Source organism: Hippocampus comes, unplaced genomic scaffold (genome assembly GCF_001891065.2).
Source record: "Hippocampus comes isolate QL1 unplaced genomic scaffold, H_comes_QL1_v1.1 scaffold13, whole genome shotgun sequence".
NCBI lineage: Eukaryota > Metazoa > Chordata > Actinopteri > Syngnathiformes > Syngnathidae > Hippocampus > Hippocampus comes.
Window position 1 is genome coordinate 753,979 of NW_017805532.1, and position 26,454 is coordinate 780,432.

General features: G+C 42.8%; 1 protein-coding gene across 3 annotated transcripts in view; it reads right to left on the minus strand.

The window, feature by feature from the left end:
* Positions 1 to 26,454, minus strand: part of LOC109520678 (netrin receptor UNC5C) — a 166,935-nt gene that overhangs the window by 61,195 nt on the left and 79,286 nt on the right. For 2 of the 3 annotated variants that reach the window (XM_019878066.1, XM_019878065.1), the window contains exon 2: positions 8,419 to 8,649. In XM_019878066.1, the coding sequence (XP_019733625.1) occupies positions 8,419 to 8,649 (231 nt within the window). Of the gene's footprint in view, positions 1 to 8,418; positions 8,650 to 25,982; positions 26,026 to 26,454 lie in introns of those variants that run through there. The other variant, XM_019878067.1, reaches the window with a different exon arrangement.

Sequence of the window (26,454 nt, forward strand, 5' to 3'; positions counted from 1 at the left end):
TGAGGTGGTACCTGAGGGTATGTTAGCACATCCTGTCGTTCTGCTCTTTTTTTTTTTTTTTTTTTTTTTTTAAACCTTTGTGATTAGGGTTTAATTGGTCTTAGAGTTATAAACTTATAGCGGTTTGCAGTAAAATTTTAATAAAACAATATGAATTACACAAGCTTAACTCAACCTAACCATACCTTGGCCCTAACTTCTAAAACTCAACACAAAATGCAGCTTGTAATCGGTGAGTCAGCTGTTCATTTTTACATCCAGTTTTCATAATGTATCAATTTTACCTTTGTATGCAAATGATTGGGTCACTGACTTTATGCAAGCGGCATTCATTTACAGTACGGTCATAAATGGGTGGCCATCTACAGCCTTGGAGGGAGTCTGAATCTCCTGAAATCTTAAACACACACAAAAAAAGTCTAGATTTGTTTTTTTGCTCGTCTTTTCTTTTTTTTCTTTAAAGTTGCAGGCGGTTGGCAAAAATACTTTCTGCTAACCAAAGCCGTACGCTGCATTTGCATGAGACAGACCCGCCACCGAGTGTGACAAGTCTTGTTAAGTGTGTTATAATTCTTTATCCTTAGAGTATTTTGACAGAATAATGTCAAAGAGCTTGCATTAAGACTCCTGGGAGATGTTTAAAATGTGGATAAAATCTTACTTCTTTAAGATGGGACAACAATGGATGCTGATGTCGACATGCAAATTAGGCTTTGTCAAAAAAAATATCCGCGCAACTTAAAAGAAGTCATCATTCAAGTCCAATAAACGGGGTGAATCAGTGCCGACTGCACCTTTGCCTCCGTTTCTGACGAAGTACGCGAAAGCAGTAAAGCCATCAAACACCTGCGCCAAAGAAATAGAAAGATGTTACACAGAATCGAGTGGAATGGAAGTCGCTACGTAAAGGGCGGACGCGATAAGGAAGCGGTTTGAAGCTCAGCTCTCTTGAAAGGACGATAAGGGAAGCAGAGGAAATAAAGCACTTAAAAGCGATGTCGTGTTCAAAATGTGACAGGTCAAACAGATGCATCTTTGGGGTGGGGGGCAAATAAACAAAAGAAGGCTAAGGAAGGGAAAAAAAATGTTTATCATCAAATGTTTATTATCTAAATGTTTGTTCTAAGTAGTTTGTCTGTGTCATGGGGGGAAAGACACCCGAACGCGAATGCAAAAGTAAAACCCAGCAGAGGGGGGGAGGAGGAGAAACAAAACATCACAACGCAACTCTCGACAACCCCTATTGTGGATGCCCTCACTTCTGGGAAAGGAGAGCCGCAGCCACAATTGCACTTTTCAGCTGTTTAATGACAGGGAATAATCTCAGGGCAGACAAGTGCCCAGGCACTCACACATTGACTCCCTACCCCACTAGGCCCCGCCTCTTAAAGGCACTTTAATGTACACACAGACCCAACAACATACGCACTATACATGCTTATTTTTTGCGCATGTACCATGTTTTTAAAATATGTTTTTGGTTAAGTTTAAGTGTGTTAAATAAAAAAATAAATAAATAAAATATAATGGATCCGGTTGTTCAAAACTCATTTCGTTTTCTTTTAACCACAGCTTGAGTCCCGGTAGGTTTAACCAAGTGTTAACTTTAACGGCAACACCTGTTAACGACCTTAACTCGAAATGGCGTTCGCAGCTTTCATTGATTTATATAAGACATCCATCTCTGTGCATTGTGGATTGTCTTCTGTTGTTATTTCAGGGCTGAGCTTTTCAGACGACGCATGAAATAAAATTCAGTCGAATACAAAACACGCACCTGACTGTGTTGTTCAGTATTTTTGTGTTTTGGAACATTGTCTCTCTGCAACCTTGGCTGACTTCCTTCTCGTAAAAAGCATTTGATTGTCCTTTTTCATGCATTCACAGAAAAGTAGTGTTTGTTTTTTTTTTTTTTTTTTTTTGGTGACTGACAACCGCTTATTTAGCATTTTACGGTGAATCATGTGAGAAGTACAAATTCTGCACTGGTGTAAGTATGCCAAATTTTGGCATCATGGGTAGAGTCGTCGTCCCAAAAGCATGTGATGTTAATTGAAGACTTCAAATTGTCATAAGGTTTGCCTGCCTTGTTTGTTTTCTGCTATTGGCCAAGGACAAGGATGAGGATAAGTGTTAAAAATAAACAAAATAAATAAAAAGCATGGATCGAACTAAATCATAAATCCCCTACAACAAACATGTCCTGTACTATGGGTGAAGCACGGAGGAGCGAGCCAAACAAAAACAGAGGAAACAGAGACATCATGACATTCATGCCTGTGCGAGGAACTCACGTGGGACACCACAGACGCAAGCGAGTCGATGGACCGTGTCCGAGTGAACACTCCCACTGCGTTTGTGTGCGTGTGTCTGCACTCATCTGTGCATGTCACTGTGTGGGTCTCCCTTGACGTTGATTGATCAGTACCATTCCTTCCGGGTCACGTTTGAATACCTATTATATGTATACACGTGTGTGTGCGCGCGTGTGTGTGTGTGTGTGTGTGTGTGTGTGTGTGCGCGTGTGTGCGCGTGTCCTTAAATGTCTTGCTTCACTGCTACACACACGCACGCACACACACACACACACACACACACACACACACACACACACACACACACACACACACACACACACACAGTACCTCCAAATCACACCCGAAATGAAACACAATAATGGAGCTGCCTATAAATTGTGATGGTTGTTAATAATGTGGTGATAAGAGATAAAAAAAAAAAAAAAACTAATAAAAAAATGAGGGTGGGGGGGGGTGAGGCAAAAAGACGCCAAAAGGTAGGCAAGTGGGAGTGATGGGAGGAAAAGGAAGCACGGAGAAGACAACATTGACAGGAAGAGCGCGAGAGAGACGGTAAAGATGAGAAGAAATCAATAAGTGCAATGGCAGCAAAGGAGGAAAGGAGGTCACAAATCACCCGAGCCAATACTTTGAGCATAAGTGTGTGTGTGTGTTTAGTGTAGTGTGTGTGTGTGCGTGCGTGTGTGTCAAAGGGAAAACGCGAGTTATAGCTAATAATTCACACGGTGACTAATGGAGACAAAGTAAGTATGAGGGCGCACCATCTGTCATTAGTCCATTCCATGCTAATGGAGATATACCGAGGTTGTGGACAGGGTGCTTCGGTTTAAAAAAAAAAAAAAAAAAAAAAAACACTTGGCAAGACAATGTGCCCACAGGAGCAAGGACCATTTTGTTTTTAACTACAAAAATAAATTTCCAATGAAACCAATGAATAATATATAATTCCTAACCTAAGCCTATGGCGTTTCAAGCTAAGTAACGATTAAAAAAAAACCACAATCACGAGCATAGTAAAAGCAGAGTGAAATTCTCTATTGTATATTCAATGTAACAAATATATTCCATAAAAAGACATACCCAAAAAGTAAAAATAAAAAATTTCCAAATCCAAAGCATACCACATCATGAGGCAACTTTAAAGCATGGATGCGTACAGTGGATTTAAATTAGCCTTAAAAACATGCAAAAAAAGAATCGAATACGGATACAACAAGGTCAACTTCTGCAGGAATAATGTGAGGGAAACAGCCCACAATCCAAAGCATCCCACATCACAAGCTGAGAAGATCATTGATGTCTCTCTTCCCCCCCACTCGTGGACATCTACAACTCTCGTCTGACCCGCAAAGCCATCCGGATCGCAGGTGACCCCACCCACCCATCTCACAGCCTCTTCGACCTGCTGCCGTCGGGGGAGGAGACTGCGATGCCTCTGTGCAAGAACCAGCAGGCTCAAGAACAGTTTATTCCACCCTCCCTGTTCTGCCCACATTACTGCACAGAGATGCGGGGCAATACATCTGAGTTCACCACATCCATTATTGATGCTGCAAAAAATGAGCCATTAGAGTAGGCCATAAGGTTGTTTCTTTGTTTTGCTTTTCATTAATATCCAAGATCACTGTTTATACTGCTGGACTAATTTATATGATTCTATAAATGTCTTTTGGATTACGGATTATAAATTATAAATTAGGGCAATGCATCAATTCTGCTTTGTATTGTAAAATTGTGCTGGTAAGGATGCCATGACAATAGTTGTCTTTCATTTTGTATTGATAAGGGGAGAATCTTACATTTTTAAAAACTTTTTTTATGCCGCCTTTCATTTCTTTTCAAGGATGCAATAAATAAATAAATGGAATGAAATGAAATTCCAATGAAGTACGGACGTTGCGTTAAACATGAATAAAAAACAGAATGCAATGATCCGCTAATCTTGTTCAACCTACGCAGTATTAAACTGAATACACTACACAGACAAGATATTCAATGTGAAATGGATGAACTTTGTTGCTTTTAGAAAATAATCATTCATTTAGAAATTACACAAGAAACACATTCTTTAAAGGCATTTTTTTTTAAATAGCATCAATGACCGAGTTAATCGGTAACTCTAGACTTTTGGAAGTCAAATCAAAGTACCGGTACCCGTAAATGAACAGGTTGGGAAAAAGGTCAAGATGAAAGAAAATGAATGGACATCTCTTCCTCCTTGAAGGCAGTTTAGAAATAAAATAATCAGCGGTCAGGTTCGTAAGGTTCGTAAAATAAATTCAAAACTTTTACAAGATAACTTATTGTGCGCAAAAGTGCTTGATACTTTCTAAAGGCAAAGTCATGGAATATTCTTCAATGAGCAAGTCAGTGATCTCATCTCAAACCCAATCGCGCATGCTTTTTACTTACAGAAGTCAAAATGGAAGGCACTGAGAGCCATGTATAACATGTACGTGTGAGTGTTTCGTCTTTGACGTATGTACGTTTTCATCCAACATGGTGGCTGATAATTGTGTTGTGTTCAAAACCCCATCTGGGGGACGGGCGGGTTGCGTCTCTGGTTCGAGGTCTTGTGTCTGCTGTTGCTGAGAAACAGGAAGTGACCAGCTGGCACGCCATACGCAACAGCGGGCACGGTTAGCCGCGGCTGTCCGGCAAGATGACAGCATGAAGGCGGCTCACCTCCATCTGCCTGCGTAACCCGTCACGTTCCACGAATGCATTCGGTTCGAAAAACGCAAACTAAAAAGGATGTTAAACATGCGGAGGCTTGCGATCGAAGAATTCCGTCCTCTGGTGGAATCATCACGCTCGCTGGTTTTGGCAGCGGAGAGGCAGCAGATGCACGGATCATTCGTGGAATGCTGTCAAAAGGACTTCCATTGCGGCCAATGTGAAGAAATGGCAGGCGTGTGGGATTGGGGTGAAGGTGGGAGGGGGACGGGGAAAACATGATAAGGAGATGAGTGGGAAGAATAGAAGCTTGGCTAGGAAGAAAAGAAGCACAGCAGTCGGGGCTTCAGCGGTCGCAGGAAACTACAATAAATGCGCCACATTGAACATATCACTCGGAAAGAGAGACAGACAGTACATACCGACCTGCCTATCTAACCAATCCTACCTACCTACCTACCTACCTACCTACCTACCTACACCTATACTTCTGCCCACCTATCAATTTACAGTACGTTGGCTGTAATATTTTATTTTGCAGAGCTAAGCTATGATATCATTAATCGATGGGCAAATTCCAAGCGATCACCGATCTTGCATGAAATGCAAAACTTTCTGCCGAGTCCCTCGATATAAAGTCTACTAATGATGCGTCAAGTGACAAAGCACATATTAAAATCCAAAGCAAGGATAACGAAACAAGAAAACAGCACCGAGTTCTTAAATGAGCACGATGTACCAGAGGAGCTTAAGCATCCCCCGAGCGAGCGAGCGAGCAATGGTGCGGTGCCCAGCCGAGCGCGCGATGAATCCACTTTTATTAACATAACATCAAGCATTGCTCGATGCTTATTTAATCCAACTTTTCATTGAATTATATCTCGATTTATCATCTATACATCACCGCCTGAGCTGTTAAAACGTATCCACAGGTTAGCCAACGAGTGTCTGACAGGGTGAATAATAAATGACGAGCAGGTGCGTGACGATGCCCGTAATGAATGCTGAAGGATGATGAGTAAGAGGCGGAGGATGGCGGAAGGCAAAAAAAAAAAAAAAACCCATAAAAGACAGCGGTGATGATTATACAGCATGCTGACTGTCATCCAGCTATTTTTTATTATTCCTTTTTTTGACACATCCACATATCTCCATTAGGTGTGCATAATAAGATGGGCAATTAAGATCGTACAAGTGAAGAAAGGCACAGATCTAATGCGATTCAATAAAGGAGGGAGTGGGGGGGCGGGCAAAAGTCTGCCTTTACAGAGATAGCAGTGTTCAGTTTTGATTGACACTGTTAGAGAGGTAATAATTCAACAGTTTGTGTCGTTTCGAGAAGGCCCGTTATATTTTTTATGGGATTTTGCAGTACAGGTATATGGAAAAGTCAGAATTTAAAAGGCCTTTAGCAGAGTACAACGTTGTGCCGGGAAGCACTGTGGTCTACTAGAAATAATGCGGTGTAATTCACAGGAAAAGGAGGAGGCAGAGTAGGTCCCCAACTAATCCGCTGCAGTGAAAGTCACTGCTCTCACACAGCCGAGAGAATATACGCCTGCGAGTATGGTTCAAGGCTTTGTTGGCATGTGTTGCTGCGCTGTGTTTGTGAAAGTAACAGTTGTCGGAAGGTTTTTAAATGATAGTAACATACAGTATAAGCTCATTCTTGTTAAGCCTATCAGTGGCACTTTTCATCTGTTATACTAAAATGAATTAGTTGTACAGGCTCATTGTTACTACGCGATGAACACTGTGATAATTGTGATGTCATTTTGTCCATTACATTTGGCCACATCAAGAAAATTAAAAAAAGGAGGAGCTGGGAAAGCCCACTCACAGTAGTCTCTTGGTGAAGAGGAACAGTGTTGATCAGATTTTAGTTGAAATTTTCTTCCTCTTGAAAAATGTAGCATAAAGTGGGGGACGTGTTGTGATGGTAAATATTCAGACACTGGGACAATTGACTTGTTACACGCTTCAATGACGTGACGCCAACTTTAATTGCCGAGTCTCGAAAATAACGGCATCGAGGAGTGATTGTCTCATTTCTCCAAATGTTAATCCCTCCTCGTTCCTCTTTTGTTTTCCTCGACGCAATCTTTCATGCGAGGGAAACCCAAGTACACATTTGTGAAAACTGTGCCATATGGACTATAAAAAAAGAAAAAAAAATAGACAATGAATGAAAGGGAAAGAGAGAAATGAAGCCTATTGGACACAGACTTGAACCGCAATGATCTACGGCTTAGCGGTGTCTACTAAAGCACATAGTTTGGTCTCCTTTTAAATCATGATGTGACAGAACAATCTCAAAGCACCAACGAGAACATTCTTTCTATTGTGCGTGTGCGTGTGCGTGTGTGTGTGTGTGTGTGTGTGTCTTTGCCGCTGTGAGTGCGACAGCTGAATCAGTGGAAACATCAAACTGGGCTCACTTCCTGACTTGGCTTGGTTACCCGCAAACACAACCGGGACACTAAATGATGCACAAAGCACCAGCAGGTTTCACTGTGAACTGCACAGCAGCGACAGAGGAGCTTTGTCCGGCGTGGAAGATTATATAAGATGACAGGAGGGATATTTTTCATTCTGCGATGGGAACGTGAGCCGAATTGTGACTCAAAATGACACAAAGAGAAAATAAAACCCTTTGAAAAAAGTAAAACTGTCGGCAAATGCCTTAGGCTACTTAGCAGGCTAGTTGCTATTTCACGGAAGATGTCGCAAGACAATTGGAAAATAGAATTTACCGATAGATTCTGGGACGGGGGGGGGGAGGGGTGGAACAATTGTTGTGTGTCTCAAAACAGCCAAACGACAAACTCAGGTGAAAAAATGTGGAATGCGGTATATTAGTTAGCTGAATGAATGTTAGCTAACGGGCTCCTTCCTGGTTGAAGGGAGATGACAAAAAGTGACCAGACCTTAACCATTTCTGATTCTTGTGCAGGGTGGACACTTTATGTGACTTAAATGGTGACAAGAAAAAAATAATAATTCTACAAAAGTGACCCAAAAAAAAAAATGAGTGTGATATATACTGCATGTTTGTCCGTCCATATTTTAGCAGGCTTTTTGCATGCTCAAGGACAAACATGACAGGACTGGACCATATTTTATTCTGGTGCGGAAAGAACAGTTCCATAATTACTCAAACCCAAAACGAGAAAATAAATTCATCACCAGCAAAAAATTTTTTTAAATTCCAGAGCGCTGCAAATGTGTTTTCTACTTCCTGGTTCGAGGAAGATGACCATACATTGTGGGAGTCCGCAGCGGCAGAAGATGTATTCAATAAAATTAAGAGGATAGACTATTGGGAATAGTCTGATATAATCTCATCGAGTGAATATATGAATTTTAGTTGTAAATTTAGGTCGCCATTTCTGACAGTTCACGCTATATGTGGGTGATTCCGTACCTGAGTTCTCATCCACGCGTTCTTCCACTGTGTGATCCTTCTGGTGGACCCACTCGCTGTTGCACTTGAAGTAGATCTGCGTGGCGGGCGTGGCCTTGCAGTAGAGGTTGACGGGCTTGTTCTTGACGATGTAGCCCTCGTCGGGTTCGAACAGGAAGTGCGGCAACGGCTCGGGCGGATCGGACGGGAAGGTCTCGGGCAGCTCGCTCAGGAAATCGTCGTCTTCTCGTGCTGTTGTGGAAGGGAAAAAAATGATTGGAATTTCACTGAAAGCGTTGGGGGTTTTCGTGCTCTTTAACACGGGACCCATTCCATCCATCTTGTCAGTTCGTCTCCCTCTCATCCATCCTTCATCCTCTTGCTTCTTCTTCTCTCATACTTGCCAAGGGAAAAATGTTAACCCTTGAGTAGCCAAAAGACGATAGAAGGATTTTAGAGAATCTCGAGAGACCAAAGTGAATACAAACTTGTATATGAGGGGCCAGTTCAAATACACGCGATGACTGAGAAGTGTCTGCCAATTTCTCCTTTGGCAAGATCATATAACAAACACATGAACGGGCAGTTATCCACCATGTCCACAGAACCGCAGACATCTTTGCCTTGTCTTACAGGAAAATGATTATACAATATCAGACAGAGAAACAAGGTCTACTTTCTTAACCTCTGACTAAAACAAAAGATTACCAGCTTGGAATTAACATCAAATAAAGTTTGTAAATGCAAAGGCATTCGTTTTTCTCTCAATTCTGCCTCTTCTCCTCTCCTCCTGCCATATCCTCCTCATTCCCATGGCATTCTCTCCCATTTTCTCATTCTGCTTCCTTTCCCCTGTCCGTTCTCCTCCATCCTGTTTCTTGTCCTCCATCTTCACCCCCCCATCTATTAATTTCCCTCCCCTTCTGATCCTTCTTCTTCCCCACTCCACCTTTTCCATCACCACCGTCGTGCCCCTTCCACTTCCCCCTTCGTCTCTTTCAATCTTCTTCCCTCCATTATATCACTTGACCTCCTCTTTCTTTTCACTTCTTTTCCCCTCCTCTTGTCTCGTTTTAACCTTTCTTTTAATTCATCCACACAAATAAAGTCAAAGATCTCCGCGAAGTATTTCACCCCTTCTGCGTCCTTTTCCTTCACCCCCCCCCTCCCCCCGCACCCCCTTTCCTCAATCGATAGCTTGTCAAGGTCACCAATGCGGAGAGGATTACAAGTGTAGGTGGACATGTCTACAACAACAGATGCACCGCGCACACCCTAATACACAGCGCTGTGCCATTTCCTCCCCTCCTGTCATCAGTCATTTTCCTGAGCTTGTTTGGACTTATAAAACACACACCGCTGTAGTTTGTATTTCACAACACACACAGGTGATCTTTAATTCGGTGTGCGTTCTTATCTTGGGCAATGGCGGCAGTAGCTGCGGGCTCGGAGCTATAAAAGCAGCTTAGGTAAAACAACACCAGCAAAAATAATGAGAACTGAGTAGGCCGGTTCCACTTTGATATCACCGTGCTGACAGTCTCTCTGCCCGCCGTCCCTCTAATTAGTTCTGTGACAGGAGGGAAAATGGTGAGACATTTATGTGGCGTAATTCCATTATCTCGCAGGGAAAAAAAAAGTTTTTCTCACTCATGGATTTATTTTGCCGCTGTGTCACATTCGAGGGTTTCTTTGCTCCGTCGACAGCAGCGACTGAAATGAATTTCAAGACCTTGATGACATTTACTTAAAATGACATGAAATTGAGATGTTTCCCCCATGCTTGCCAAGGTGAACGTTCCAAAAGCATGGCATCGGGTGAAAACTTCAAATTGTCCACAGATGTGAATGTGGGCGTAAATGACTATTTGTCCGAGTTTCCGCTGCGATTGACTGTCGACCAGTCCGGGGTGTTATATGCCTTTCGCCAATGTTGTTTCAACGTAAGCTCTAATGAGGATGAATGCTGGAGAAAATCAATGCATGACTGAGATAACAGTTAAGTCATGTCAAATTTATATCGATAGCCTCGGATCACGAAATTATGCCGAAGGTCTTCACATTAACAGTTTATCAACGATATTCAAGATTTAAGTTAAAACTGCATCCGCAGTATCTGTCAGTTTCAAAAGAAACTTCCCGAAATTTCAAGGCCAGGGTTCACGGCGATCGTGATCACGAAGATGACCCAATGGGGATGTTGCGAGTTATACAGTTGTTCGCAATTCGCCATTTGCGGATTCCCCCATTTTAAGATCTCTTTTGGAATCTACCGTCTGTCATTCACTGAAAATCTCAACTTTTAGCTCTTTGGCACCATCTTGTAGCATCTCGGTGCCAAGGAACTACGGTGAAGTGAGTTGAGAAGCTTCATGAATGCATACGTAATGCTTTTCCGCCATCCTATGGTGCTAGTCTTTAAAAAGAATCCGCCAATATCCGAACAGTTCCAGGCACATTTTCTGTCTCACAAAGAATGTATTTGGTTGTATAATTTCACACTTGATGGGTGGAGTGGGCGGATACTTCATCGCCTCACAAATAACCTTCCCATCGTATGACGCCTTTAATGTCAGTTACACTTGAAGGAAAATCGCACAATTATGACAACGAGCATCGATTATTTTTCCACCACTCCTGGCAGCTCTGCCGCTGTTCGCTCTGCTAGCCCCGATGAATACTCTCTGTCATCCTCATCTGTCATTCAGCGCTGGGGGGCTCATTGCTCCACAGTGGCAGTTGTAAATTATTGATTGGTAAAGGAAACATGATAGCCCGAGAACGGGGCGGGAGGAATAAGGAACGGGTGAAGGAATTGATACACAATTCCCTTTGTCTTTGAGCTCATGTCTTTCCGTCTTTTCTCCCCCCCCTTCAACTTCCTTTTTAACGCCTCACTCCCAAGCCGTCAATCCTCCATTTGTTTATCTGGCGGCTCCTCTTTGCTGATGACCCCCGCCCGCCCCACCAACCGAGTTGAATTACGCACTTTCGCAGCCCAGCTCATAAACGTCTGGCCTGAATGCTGTCATCAAAAATGAATGGCTGCGGCCGAACAATATCCCCGATGCGATTTATTGTACCTTGTAAATATTGCACCACGGTGGGACCCAAAACCTCCATTTACCCCTTTGCTCGTGGCTCCGCTTCAAAAGCAAAAAACAAAAACCACCTTGCGGAACACGACCAATAACTATCGGGAGCATCTATTGAGGATGAAGTCATCAGCCGTGGCCGGTCACATTTGAGTGTGTCTGACAACTGCCAACAGTTGGAACAGCGGTGAAACCGCCAGCAGACTGGAACTGCGCGGTGTCTCACAGGCTACTGGCTCAATTCCTGCGGAGTGCAGACATACCAACAGCAGACATACTGTAAGACCATTGGATGCACGGACAAACAAACACGCATAAGGCTGATGTAAAACCTATTGACATACTTTCACTTGATGGATTGTCTCCTTGACATTCACCGATGCAACACCTACAGCAGAGACTTACACTACTTTAACACGCCCGCCAGGCTCATAAAGCATTTGGGGAAACCCCAAAGAGCCGATTGATCAATTATAATGTACATCCATCAACCGATATACTGTACTGTCGTCATGGCATACTGAGGTATTGCCAAAACACTGCTCATGTAGAGCAGACCCAAATGGACCTACTGGCATATTACTGAATCTATACTTTCTAATGAGAAAGTGTGAACCGATGTACGAGCGACGGATCTACGACCCAGTGAATTATGTTCTCCGGCAGGCTGCCGACCAAACTATTCTGACACATCCAGCAAGTGATATACTGTAAGTAACTCTTGCTGACAGTGCTTACACATGAAAAAAAGAAAATATATTGATCTACTTCCAACAGAATTACAGTACTTGAAAGAAATATCTAGTGACATAGTCCTTAAGTGCCACCTGACATAAAGCCAATTGACATAAAGCCCATTGATCTACTGTCTACTGACTGAGTATGACCCACCGTGTCAAGTACTGACACACGCTATTAAAGATATACTACCTGACATCCGACATATTTAAATCAGGCCTGACATATTGTCTATATGATCGACACACTTTATAATGAAAACAGGGATACCGACTGCCAAATGCCTTCTTCAAATGATGTGCGATTGACATCGTCTCTTTGGGCACTCTTCCGACAGATCGCGCTTACGAATGAACTCCTTCTGCACACTGTTAAAAAAAAAAAAAAGAAAGTCAATTAGGCGTTTAAGCTCTAGGTTGACTTTCAATTGATGAACTGGCTACTGACCGTCTACAAGTAACGGATGACGTAAAGGACGTGAATTGTGCTGGCGAATGCCCATTGGTATTGAGTCTATTAGCAACCCCCGACTGACACAACTACCATGGAACTACTCCAACTGAAAGACTTATTGTTACATATACAGACAGCATACATGTAATTGAGGTGCCCCCGACATTGTTCATATTGACATTTCAACATCAAACTCATCATCAGCAACATTTTGGTTGGCATGTACCCCCCCAAAAAGTGCAAACACAGCATGTATAAAGAACAGCGTGCATATTTAGTGTCTATGCATGTGCATGTGCCTTTAAGAGGTGGGGCCTGGGAAGCTAGCACGTGATGTCCACCTTTCTGAAGATGAGTCTCTGTGTAGTGTAGCACATTTTCATTTCGGACATTTTGGGGATTTACACTACGCGGATGCTAGCAGGGGGTTGATAGCGAGGAATTCCAAGCATCTATACATCCTGACGGCAAAGCAAGCCCATCATGGCCATATAAGGTCAAAATGCCACATGCTCGAGAGTATGTATGTGCCTTTCCATCAAGTTTTCACACAGGGTGGGGAGCAGGACCTTGCTTTCCTGCTAAGTGACGCCGCAAGATGCGTATCGGGGTGCAGGAGCCGTTCAAGTCGTGAGATCATAGCTCTTAACATCTTATCAGCAGCAGCTGCAAAAACATATACTGTCAGTGCAAAGGCGTGTGTTTGCCATACATAGGCATTTGCTGAAGACAAACGGGCTGGTCGCTGTTGTCCAGTATCAAGAAAACATACTTTTACGCAAATGGCTGCCACCCTGTTATCGCAGAAGACATTCTAGCATGACCGCTAACAGTGATTCGAGTGAACAGAAATCCTCTTTTTTGGTCAAAGTTCGCTTTTGAGGGCCATCGTCCTACGTGACATCTGTCGATATGCCGTACCTGAGGGAATCTCATGAGACCTCAATTCAGCAAGCTCTGCAAGCATTTGACTTTTAAAAAAAACAATTTCGGGTGATGCTTCCAGAGGAAGACGAGAACTGGAGATGTGCCATGAAATGGTTTTAGCATGTGGCGTCTTAACCTAAGCCCAAGACAAATACAAACTGATCCTATCAGAATGTGATCAATTTCAATGGGATTTTCCATGTTGGGTTCGAATTACGCAAATTCGGTTGCACAGTTTGAGTCTTGGGGTAACCAGATGCCCTCTTTTGCCTGGGCCAGTATTCGATTTGGAAACACTGTCTGAAATGGCATCTTTTGAGACCTCGGTGTTAAGCTAGCTCATCATCTGCTTGAGTATCATGATCTAATGATTCCAGTTTGATCTGCAGGTGGCCAGAAGTCCTCTTTTCGGAAGCAAAAATAATGACCAAGAGGATAAACTTACGCTGGACTATTCAGTCACTGGCCGATTATTTTTCGTGACTGGTCATTAGCACGCTAACTTTCAATCATATTGATAGTACCGAATGTCAGTTGTGATGTCACTCACTTCATTAATACTACTTAAAAAAAAAAATAAACAAAATACAAACTCATCAACACCCCGTTAAGATCTGACATTAGCATTCTGAATTGAAAATGTGTACTCTCCTTGAAATTTTCAGTCAGAAGCTTAATCCATTGTAAATTGAAATCCTTTCCTTATCTGCTTGCTATTCAAATATTCATGGAGGCTTCGTTTACCTGCTTTCGCCCAAGGATCTGTTATAACTCACAGAGTCTCTAAATTTATGAAAATATGATCAAATATGATCATTAGCATCATTTTAGGATACTCATGCTCATTTAATGCTGAACCTATAACTGGCAGCTAGGCACTGTTATTAAATACTTGTTTGTGGCTTAAAAGACTCGTTTCCTTTTTTTTAATTTTTTTTCAATTTTTGGTTGTTTTTCTGGACGCGTTTCAAGCCCAAGAACAAATCGCAGTCACAGCGTGTAATCAGTCTGCTATGTCAGAGGCATTCACAAGCGCTAATGAAATCAATAGAAGGAAAACTATTGCTTCCAGGAATCTTTCACGGTTTTGCTCATGTTCTTTTGTCCTTTGGGGTTCCGCATGTTTTTCCCGTCCCACAACAAACTACTGCCTTTTGAAAGAAAGCCAGCTTCGTGCATCACTGCTCGATCCGTGGCAAAATGTGAAACGATGCGGTGCTGAGTAATATCCGACATCTACCGACATCCTGGATTTTTTTGTTTTTTGCCAATGACGACGCAGCGACACCGTATAAGAAGGCAGAACCTCTGAAAGTGTAACCTTTATTTTTGTTGTCTTTCTTTCTTTCTTTATTTTTTGTAGAGGATTTCATTTCCAATATTCTACACTCAGATATTAAAACACTCTCATTGAAAATGTTATCAGACCATCTTATGTTCGTGTTGTGCTTATAAGAAAAATCCCATGAAGACGATTGATCATCTCAAAATCATTTCATGTTAAGATGCTGGATTGCGACCAGTCGTAAAAAGCCCCTCAAAAAGGCAAACACACACAGTTCATACATTCACATTCATTGAACTGAGGTCTCATAAGGTTCTATTGTGGTCTTGAAAAACATAATAGATGACTGCTGTCCAGAAAAATGGACCCGTCCGGAGAAAATCTTTGCACAACATGCAAAATCCCATTTCAAACATCCACTCTTATCAAATCATCTTGTGCTTGCTCTGCACTTCTCAGTTGTAAGCGTTCACGTGCAGAAGATGAGAGCGTCAGCCTGGACCGGCCAGCCATGACGGTTAAATGCCAGAAGACCGAAAACGGCACAAGTAGCAACCTTTGCTCGTCATCGTCCATTAATCACCCGGCAGGATTTGAGGGCTTTTTCAAAAGCAATTAATAGGAGCGGGATGTAAAAGTGAGCACCTTTATGGGAACGGACAGTGACGGCTGCCTTGTGTCTGCTGCTCTCATTGACCATGTCACGCTGGGCTCCGTGTGTGGCGCCTCCAACTAGATTTATAAGGGCGGCACGGTCTGAACCCCGGGTTTAAAAGAGACATAAGGAGACAGGGTATTAAGACGCATGGCGTGTTAAATCGTTTGTCATGCCCATTGGCTGTGTTCCCACTCCTTCATTAAAAAAAAAAAAAAAGAAAAAAAGAAAGAAAGAAGTCACTTTCCGGGTTTTCTTCAGTTTGTTTGATCAGGAGGTAACTCAAAGTTCAATAGAAGGCAGTGCATCCTCTGAGGTTGAATATCATCTCGTCGTGGGTTTGTGAAGGGGAGATTTGGAAAGACACTGGAAAGAATTCAAATAAATTCAAAAAAATCTTCTTTTCCTGTTTTATTTTGGAATGGATTCAATTTACAGTGAAGTTTTCTTTGGGTTATGTTCCAGAGCCTGGGTAAAAATCTGCGATATCCAGAGATCATTTCGGTATTGACTACACCTACAAAAAATGTAGAACTATTAAAACACAGTTTTTGTTTTTTAAAAAGACAACCCAATAACAACAAAAAGAAAGAATAAAGCTAACATTGCATTTTAGTCTCGAACAGAAAATCTGAAATGCATCAATTTGCCTGAAATCAAATAAATAAATGAGAGCGCCATTGCCACCTACTGTAGCTGATATGCAATTACACTTTATTTTAGTCAGGATCATCGTACCGTGCCCCACATTGGGGCCCTTCCAACTGTAATTTAAGCGATACAGACAATTATAAACACTTTAGTGGGGGTGACTCTTGCACACATTCCTTCGCTACAGAAGGAGAAAATGTACGTTTGGTGCAACTTCAGAGACATCCCCCCCCACCCAAATGGTACAACCCAAAGTTGTTCAATTTCAGCGCTTACACTGTTTATACAATCAAGGCAACTGAGCTATATGAATATAACCCCCTCATACATACATGCATGCATACTTCCCGTTATTACCTCATTATTATTCTGAAGGCTGCGTAGGTTGGAGTTATCGGGTCGGCGCGGCGTCAAAGTGCATATTAGTTTTTAAAGCAGCGTGAGTGTTTGTGTGCGTGTGTGTGGCGGGGAATACATGCATTTTTAAACAGACATACTGTAAGCCTATCGAAATGCACGTTGATAAAAACACGTCGATGCATTAATGCGGATGCTTCCCCATGACCATATGAGGTATAAGGGAGGCATATTCTCGTATTTGCCTCACCAGGGCACACAAAGCTTTTCTGTGGCAGTCTTTTCTCCTGTTTTTTTTTTTTCTTAGTATTCCGGTTGCAGCGCTTCCATGCGTGAGAGCGCCTGTCAGTTGGACAAAATAATTGGAGTCATCCGAGTAGTCGCTTTAAATGTGATTGGACTGATCAAATGGGAGCATATTCCACCCGATGAATACCAGATTGAAATTTGGAAAGGACAAGAGTGTTACTCTGTATTGGGAGAGACGTCAACAACTTCCACGTTTAATGACTAAATGTACAATTTTGGAATAATAAGAACCTATTAATTTGCGGTGTTGTATGTCTCCCACAATGCGAAATAGAGTTGATTAACACCCTGGCGTTTTGTATCCACCTCACTTCCTTTTATCGAAGCATTTTAACTGTTTTATCGCAAACTTTGTTTTAGGGAGACTGTGCTACAAGCAATACTGTTAAAAAAAATATATATAGTGACATCAGTGTGGATAAACATTTTTGAGTGTCTTTCAACCTGTACACTGTGCAAACAAAATAATTTTAGCAATGATTTTTTTCTTTTTTTTTAAATTTATGATGATGTGTAAAAGAAAAACAACATTACAGACTGTGTCTGTATGTGGCCAAAAATGACCAAGACCAAGGTGGTCAAAAATCAGATCGGCCTCAGCACACATGCAATCTTAGAGACTATAAGCCATATAGAAAATGGACGGATGGATGAGTATTTACAGAATATTTTTTCCATCTTGTATGCCATTTTCTCGAACCAGGGTCAGGGATGTGCTGACTTTGGATGAGAAGCGGGTACATCTACTGACAAAACAAGAATTGATATTAAAGATATGCACCTAAAGATCATTACATTGTCCTCAATTTACATGCATAATTTTGGAATGCCAGATGAAGTCAGGGAACTCAGAAAAAGATCAGGGAATTCAAAAGCCACTCCTTCAGAACTATGCACCGCAAGCATTAGCCACTCGTCGACCGCACTGCCTATATAACATCCACTCAAGATTAATTCTGCGTTCCACTAATCCAGTAAAGCAGCTCGAAAGACAACATCCACTAAGCAGCAGAAGGTGATGAGAGACTACAATATGCTTTTAATATGCAGCCGAGCAGTCACGCTGAGTCAATTAGCCGAGTGGGCGCGTGTCTCGCCAGCCGATCACCTGAAACGATGCGAATGAATATTTAACGTCATGTTACGAGATCCATTTGATCGCTTTAGCGGTGCCGTCGAATCGGCCAGCGCCGACTCCTTAGCGGCGTCAATTTTTTATTTATTTTTTTTTAATTCAGTTATCTCGACAAGCTCGAATACGGGATTATTTTATCAATTTGGCACGTCTCCTGAGGAGCAGCTGACGCGTGGGCACTCGCAGGTAGGCAGTGTGACAGTTGCCTCTTTTTCATGGCTCCTGCTGAGTGTTACATGAAGAAATATATTTTGTAGGATTTGTGTGTGCTGATATGTCCGCAGCAGAAAACTGGATTGCCTCGAAGTGACAGAACATACTGGTCTGTTCATTTCTAATTTTTCCCCATAGGTATCGCTTTGATGTTTTCGCACTTAGGCCAAAGGTCTGTCGACTGTCGTGTAAAAGGATTGCTTTGGCTCCATATTGTTGCATCTTACTGCCGAGGACGATTCATGCAACGGAATAATAGCTCTGTGTTCAATTGAACAAATTTAAGATTTCCCCCTCAATGGAGAAATTTGCAATTTCACATGGAAGTGAATTGAGATCAAACCGCCACTATTTCAGTGTATACTGACACTTTTTTAGATGTCTTTGTTTGGTGTTGAGTTACATTTTCTAACGTAAAATATGTGCCATGGCTCAATAAATTTTGGGAAACACTGATTCACAACAAGATGGCGTCAAATTCTTGGTATCAAAGTAGTAGTGTCAGGCTACAACCACAATTGCTTAACGTTACTTGTAACAGGTAGAACAAGAATAGCACTGGGTATACGCCACATGCTGCTTCACCACATCTACAAAGCACTGAGTGCCAACATCAAAGAATATAATGACCCACATAAAAACAGCAAAAGCATGGACTGTATTTTCGCTTGTAGAGGCAGCACTTCATCACCAAACTGCTGAATTACACTTGTCGATTGGCGGTGCGGATCTGTGCATGTGGTGCATGCAAAAGCAACAAACGTATCCTGTCATGTGAAACAAAAACAACATTTCCAATTAGCCCTCAACTAATTTGGAACACAATTCGTTTTCCACAAAAAAAAAAAAAAAAAAAAATCCCATTAATGCTCTATGCTTGCAATTTACAACATTTTTCATCAAGTCTCCCTTGAAGCGAACGATGCCGTGATCACATGACAAGGCTGCCACAACAAAAGAAGACATTTGCGGCGGAGGAATGCAGATAAGTGAACAAACAAAAAATAACTGTCGTTTCAAAGGGTTACCTGTTGTGGTGACACATTCAATCGCTCCGACATGAAAATTTGCCACACACCCTTACGCGCTCTCAGGGACGCATCCACATGCAGCTGGAGTATCTCATTGAAATGCATAGTCCCACATTAGCTTGTGGGTGTACAAACTTGTGTGAGTTGCTGTGTAATGTTATCTTCCAGATGGATTCTGTCTCCCTTATCCCGAGGCCTGCGGGAAAAGCAAGACTTCGCTTTCATTCATGTTCTACTATCATAGCCCGCCATCCATATTAATGCAGGCAGTCGGCACGGGGCAGCGCATCGGCGTATCACAACACCGGCCTAATTTCGGAGATATAGCACAATGTTGTCTATTTGTCCCGAAGGCCGTTCGGGCCGTTTCGATGAGAAAGCACTCACCTGCTTTCTTTTCCCCATTATCTAGACGACCAGATTATTTCCCTACTTTATTTCGCAGAGCTTGCTATGGGAAGTTTCAGGTTTATAAAACGGTACAGTGAGGGAACAAAATGCAAGACATAGAAGTGATTATTTCTCTTGTAAAGACTACAAAGTACGAGCGTTGGAATAGAAACAGCTTGAACGCCGTTGCAATCCCTGTGCAGGGATTTAAGATACTCTCCACTCTGACCTCACTTGAGAAGGAACAAGTAATATTCAGCAGATGGACTCCCCCAAAAAGAAGCGTCGCGGGGTTGGCGGACCGACGACAGAGCTGAGGGCCAAGCGACAACCTAACCTTAGAGAAGAAGCCATGACTCAGCAGCTCTCGTCTAAATCTGACAGCTATGCCGATTTTCTTCTCAGAAAGTGTTGACCGTGACCACTTTACTCAAAGTACAGGAGAAGTGAGTTGCCATATTCCCATTAGTCTGATTGGTGTTATACCAGGAAGACACAGTGAGGATACCACACCATCTTTTCAGCTACCCGACTGTACATTGTGTCCTCTGCGGCCTGAGGCCAAAAATCTTGTGGTACCATTTGACTGTGGTATCAAATCTAATGGCTTGACCGATATTAACGGTAGCCAGAATATTCTCTTTGGTTTCAAAAGGAACCTGTCATCAATTGCGAGAAGTCTGAGAATTCTACAGGAGGCAGGTTCACTGAATACTACGAATTGCCCGCACGTGTCAAAGTGAATGTTTTCCCAGATGTTCCCTGGGACTAGCAAATTGGTTTACAGCAACCAGTCCAGAACATAGCTCCGCCTCTCACTCGAAGTCAACAGGGACAGACTCAAGTCATCCATCCATCCATCCATTTTCCAATCCACACAACGGTCGCGGGGTGTGCTGGAGCCTATCCCAGCTGTCATCAGGTATTAGGCAGGGGACACCCTGAAGTGGTTGTCAGCCAATCATAGGGCACACCAAGAACATTCGCACTTACAGTCAGACCTTGGGACAATTTTGAATGGTCCATTAACCCGCCATGCATGTTTTTGGAATGTGGGAAGAAACCGCAGTACGCGGAGAAAACCCACGCAGGCATGGGGAGAACATGCAAACACCACACAAAAAGGCCGGAGTCGGAATGGAACCCTGCAACTGTGCACTGTGAGGCAGATGTGCTAACCAGTGGTTCAATTGGGTGTGGCAGAAAACACACACACGGGGACAACTCAAAATTCCAATCAAAAGGGCCAAAGATTTGTACTCAGAACCACTCGAATACAAGACAAGAAATGTTACACAGCTCCGCTTTTGTGCGTGACCTAATTGACATCTCCATGTGAGCAGGTTCTCTTATCACTCCTAATACGTGATACTGTATGCATCGACCCGTCTGACGCGCGCATTGCTCCAGAGAGGATTGAAAGAGTGTAGATTGTATTTGTCCAGGAAGAATCGCTTGAGTCTGCAAACACGCACAATGAGATGACCGGGAAAAGCTTACGGGCTGATTTCATTTGCAGACTCCTTCCTTCACGGCTGAAGACAAAAATTGGATCGCGCCTGTCACCATCTGGAGGCTCCTTATACCTCGCTTGTCTCTCCGCAGTGTCCAAAGTCAATTTGCGGCGTGCTACACGTTTTTATAAGCCTGTCGCATGGTCTAATAATAGAATCTAAACTCTTGTTTATGTCAAAAGGTTATCAAAAAGTTAATACGGTGAAGTATCACACACTTTTAAAAATGATTTTTAAAAAGGTAAAGAGCTTTCAATACATTGAATGATACAAGAGAGAACACTTTTATTTGAAAGTGAATACAATGTGTGTGTGTGTGTGTGTAGGGGGGTTGGGGGGGTTATATACACTACATAGTTGCTGATGGTGTAGTGGTGCACTCACCAGACTTGTAAGTATGGGATCGGTTCCCGTTCAGTGACATTGTAGATGTGGGTGTGATTGGTTGTTCATTGGACAGGGGTGTGATGACTTTTTATAATCACCATGGATGTTGAATGATACAAGAGAGAACAACAGGGGTGTGATGACTTTTTATAATCACCATGGATGAATATCTGGAGACCTCGGCTTCGAAGCCCTTCTGTATTAGCACATTCCCAAGCCATAGATTCTGTTTTGAAGCCAAAATTTCTTGGCCATCCTGGACCCTTTTTCACTTTCCAAACACCTCTGGCCACCGCCCTCATCCTCTTTGGCGGTCTTCCCTTGTGTGTGTGTTTTTTTTTTTCCCACTTCCTTTCTATCCCCTCGCCTCGTGGTCTTAGATCACTATAAATAGAGCCTCAAGGGTTTTGTTTTATAATGGACTCCTGCTTCTGACCTTATTACAAACACATTACTGACCAAGCTTCTCTCCCCTGCTGACTCCTCTGTACACACACCAACATACACACACGCACCCAGCCACATACACGGTAAACAACTGCTCATTTTGCAGCTCATTAATAGGAGCAGCCGTTCCACTTAAAAAAAAAAAAACAGACTGCAGACACAGCCTTTTACACGTTTTTCATCATTGACATCAGGTTCACCACTTAAGGTTTATTTTTGGCTAATATTACAAAGAAGGTGTAGTTAGGACTTGGGCACCTGGAAAACCTGCCAATTAATCAACTTTTGGGGGACTCCTGACGTGCCTGAAAATTAAATGATTTTTGAAACACATATATCCTTGTTGAAAATGTATGCAGGGTCCCCAACACGAACCCTCAAATTTCTCTCTGTCTTAGTCGAGCGAGAGAGAGAAATTGCTCCCAACACCAGATTGACCGGTCCACACCAAATTGGATGGAAAAAGTCTCAAGGACCCATACCGGAAATTGAACATTTAGAGTTGGCTCATACGCTGATAAATTCCCACTCGGAAATAGGAGAATTGGGCGTTCAAAATGCAGCAGTGAGGCCTCATTTATCACCACTTGTAGCTTTAATTGATGAGTTTGAAAGCAAAAGCAGACATATGCATTTTTTTTCTTTTGGTGAAATTAGAATAAATAAATAAATAAATACAATCTCCCTGTCACCAATTTTCCCAATCAGCACCTCGATCCTAACGCGTCAACAGGATGCATGAAAACATGCGGCTGCGGTGACGAGTAAGTGAGCGAGCTTAGACTCCTAAATCCAACGTGAGGGGAATGTCGGGCCTGTCGGCTCAAGACATTCCAACCTCCTCCGTAGTTTTCATTCGTCGCCTTAGTCCGAATTAAATTTCACCACGCGGGTTTGCTCCTGACAAAGTGCTACTTTTGGAACACGAGGAAAATGGAGGAGCGGGTGCCAGGCGAAAGCACCAATAAGTCTTCTAGATTTGAGTCAGTCAGTTGTTTGATTTTCTGCCTCATCTTTGGTCAAATCCAAAGCTTTTCAATTCAACACAAAACAGGCCTGAATCAGTTTAATCAGCCTCAGGGGTAAACACACCCGCTGCCGAATAAGCGAATTGCTGATAAATTCAAGCAGTGCAGAGAACAAGCGTGCAGTCTTTCACACCCTCTCCAGACCTTGAAGGTGTTGTTGTGTTGAGGGTGTTCTTCGGGACAGGTGTGCGGTCCTAAGATCACTCCGCACGACACATGAAAAATGAATGCCGCTCCCACGCCAGCCACCCTACAAGCCCCGCTTAGATTGCCGCACAGTGTGATAATTTTCTATTTTAACTCATTTACATGGGACCCAAAGCTCCCTCAGCATGGCCGATATTCACTCGCACACACGTCGACAATGAATGATGAGGAGCCGGCGGCCTTGGTTCGCCATGTGGGTTGTGTTGTGCGCCAGATAGCGTACAAAGAAGGGAAATCCAACATTGGCAGATTTGGGCCAATTCATTCGGACTTTTGGGACTATTTGTGAATGACAAACGCTATCGAGATGTTGTTTGGCAAAAACGGGAATAAACAACGGCATCATTCCGTCAACCTCCCGTCGAGATAAGCTGCGGTTCAGAACATTTGTGTGTATAGCTTGTCAGCACGTCTTATTCAAAGCAAATCGAAATGATGCAAAAATATACAGGATTATTTTTTTCCCCACTTTACGAGCTTTCTTCTATTTTGTTGCCACATTTCAAAGTAATAGCTGCCAGCTGAGAAAAAGGACCAATCAGTGCAAACCAATAACCTATGTACTAACCACCTCTCAATATGAAATGAAGTAAACCTGCTAAAAAGGAGCCATATTATGCTTTTTTTTTTTTTTAAACAAATTAAAACAGCTCCCATGCGTCATAAAATGATTATCAATCCTGAATTCCTCTCCCTCAAGCTTCTCCAGCTCACCTGCCATCCACCATCGGATCTACAGCTTCCTGATGGGCAGGACGCAGTAGGTGAAGACAACCATCATTCACCTTCAAGTTCCTAAGAATTACCGTTTCTGAAGTGGGAGACCAACATGAATCCCACCTGAAAAATCACAGCGGAGGATGTACGATTTCCTGCAGCTGCCGAGGAAGTACAGCCTGCCCTAGGAGCTGTTATGGCAGTTCTATACAGCAGTCATGGAATAAGTCTTGTGTTCATCCGTCACTGTCTGGTTAGGCGCTGCGACAAAGGAGGACAAAATCCAACTGCAACGGACTGTTAGGCCTGCCAAAAAGATCACGGGTACCACCCTATGCACTTGAGGTCTTGTACGCTGTAACAACTAAGACAATGGCAGGCGAAATTCTCTTGGACCCTCCAAATCCTGGTCACCACCACCTCTTCCAGCTCCTTCCTTCACGTAGCCGCTATCGAAATATTCAGACTAAAACGAGCAGACCAGCAGATAGCTTCTTCCCGCTTGCCATTAATTATGTAAATAGTCGATTCATAACTCCATAATAGCATTGTATTTTCACTTGTGGAGGCGGCACTTCTTCACCAAGCTGCCAAATGACACTTGACCATTCACGTGCTGACCTGTGCAGTTGACATAACCATCTTTTGACGTGAAATCCAAATGCCTTCTTCCATTCGTCCAATTTCTATTGACAGGGTATCTTCCAGCTGACCTTGGTCCGAGAGGCGGGTTAAACGCCGGACAGGCTGGTAGCTGATCTTACTCAATTGTTTTCCAGTATGAAACATAAAAACTGCCTGCTGTTTTCAGGTAAACACACCCTGGATCTCAAAGAGCTGCTTGTTTACGTCAACACAGGCAGCGGTTGGGGAGTCAAAAAATTCAGAATTCTCACAGGATCACATATTTGCGGTTTTACCAGAATTTTTCATACTGTTGCATCATTGTGCCTTTCACCCATTCCAGTTTGGACCTATACAAGTAATTTGTGCTAACAGGATTGCAATATTATACTGCAGACAAAACATGCTCAGGCAATAAAAGGGAGGCCCAGCTTATGCCTTCAAATTTATTTGGAACTCATTGAAAGCTTATAACAGACCTAGTTTCCCCACCCTCTCCAAAAGTAAAACCAGCAAAGCAAACCACTTGTTACCGTCGGCGAGACTACAATCGCATTTTAAATCACCGAGGAGATAAACAACAGCAGCGCCGTCGACTGTGGGGTTGAGGTTGTAAGTTCAATCTCAGGTGATTCTTTTGTTCAGACTATTCTGAGCTGTGGTGTAATTCCCTCTAAAGACACACAGTCACTGTGGGTAATCATGTTTTTTTTTCCTTGTTTTTTTTTTGGAAGGGGGTGGGGGGTTGGAGGTAGATTGCAGCATAACATAGCAATGAACAAAGTTCAGATTCAGTTCACACTGGAGGGTCTTCCTGTGATTTCAGGTACCCGAGTCGTAACACTGCTGAGGGATGTGTTGTATTAGGACCACATGGCCAGATATAAACAAGAAGGCTGAAGACTTCATTTGCGGAAACAGTGATGCGGATCGTTTTCTTTACGAGGCTCTCTTATAAAGCTAATGACATGGGCATCTGCTTTTATAGAGTCAGTGCGAAAGAGCAAAGCAAAGAGCATTTGCTTCGACTGTGGTACCAAACGTACCAAAAAGTCTGGACAATCATTAAATAAGACGACAGAGTAACACGCAAACTGCCATAAGTCAAGGTACCACGTTATTTCTATAAAGGGAATCTCGGCAGTATGTATGACTGAATCAAAACCATGAGAAAGCAATCTGTAAATCTGGAAAAAAAAATCTATTTATTCATAAGGGTAGTGTCAAAAAAGTTTTAAAATAAATTAAAATTTTAAGTTACGAAACGCCTCAACAGGAAATATTGTAGACGGAACCGCTGTCCCTAAAAGGGTTAATTTCATAAGCGCTGTAGTTAATATAGTTTTCAGTGTGGTCTTCAGCACTTGCAGTGACTTTACAAACACTAAGTCTTACTTTGAGTAGAATTCGATTGGACCTTACCCGGTGAGAGGTCTTCCAATGGCAACATTTTGGAATGCGTGGTTACCTTAACCTTTAAAATCGGGTTGCTAAAAACAACATACAGAGACATGGTGAAGGTGAAGACCGTTGGCGCGGCTTCCAAAACAGATGCTTGGGCTCATAACAATAAGAATCGCTGCACACACGCGCACTTAAAAGCCTCTTCACCTTTCTGCCCCCTGACCCCCAGTTAACTAACCAACCTTCTGTTATTTCTCCCTCCTGAGTGTGTCTTTGTGTGGGGCCCGGCTGAAAGGCTCAGTCATGCAGCAACACCAGCCCCAGGGCTCAAGTCGCTCAGCCTCCGCAACCTCTCAACGTCTCTATACATCTTTTTTTTTTTCTTTCTTTCGTTCCTGACTCACATGTCAAAAAAGTGACTCTGTCGCTTGTTCACTTGCGCTTTGAACTGCTAACCTTTTCGGCGGGGGGAGGGGGGGGGGACGGCACG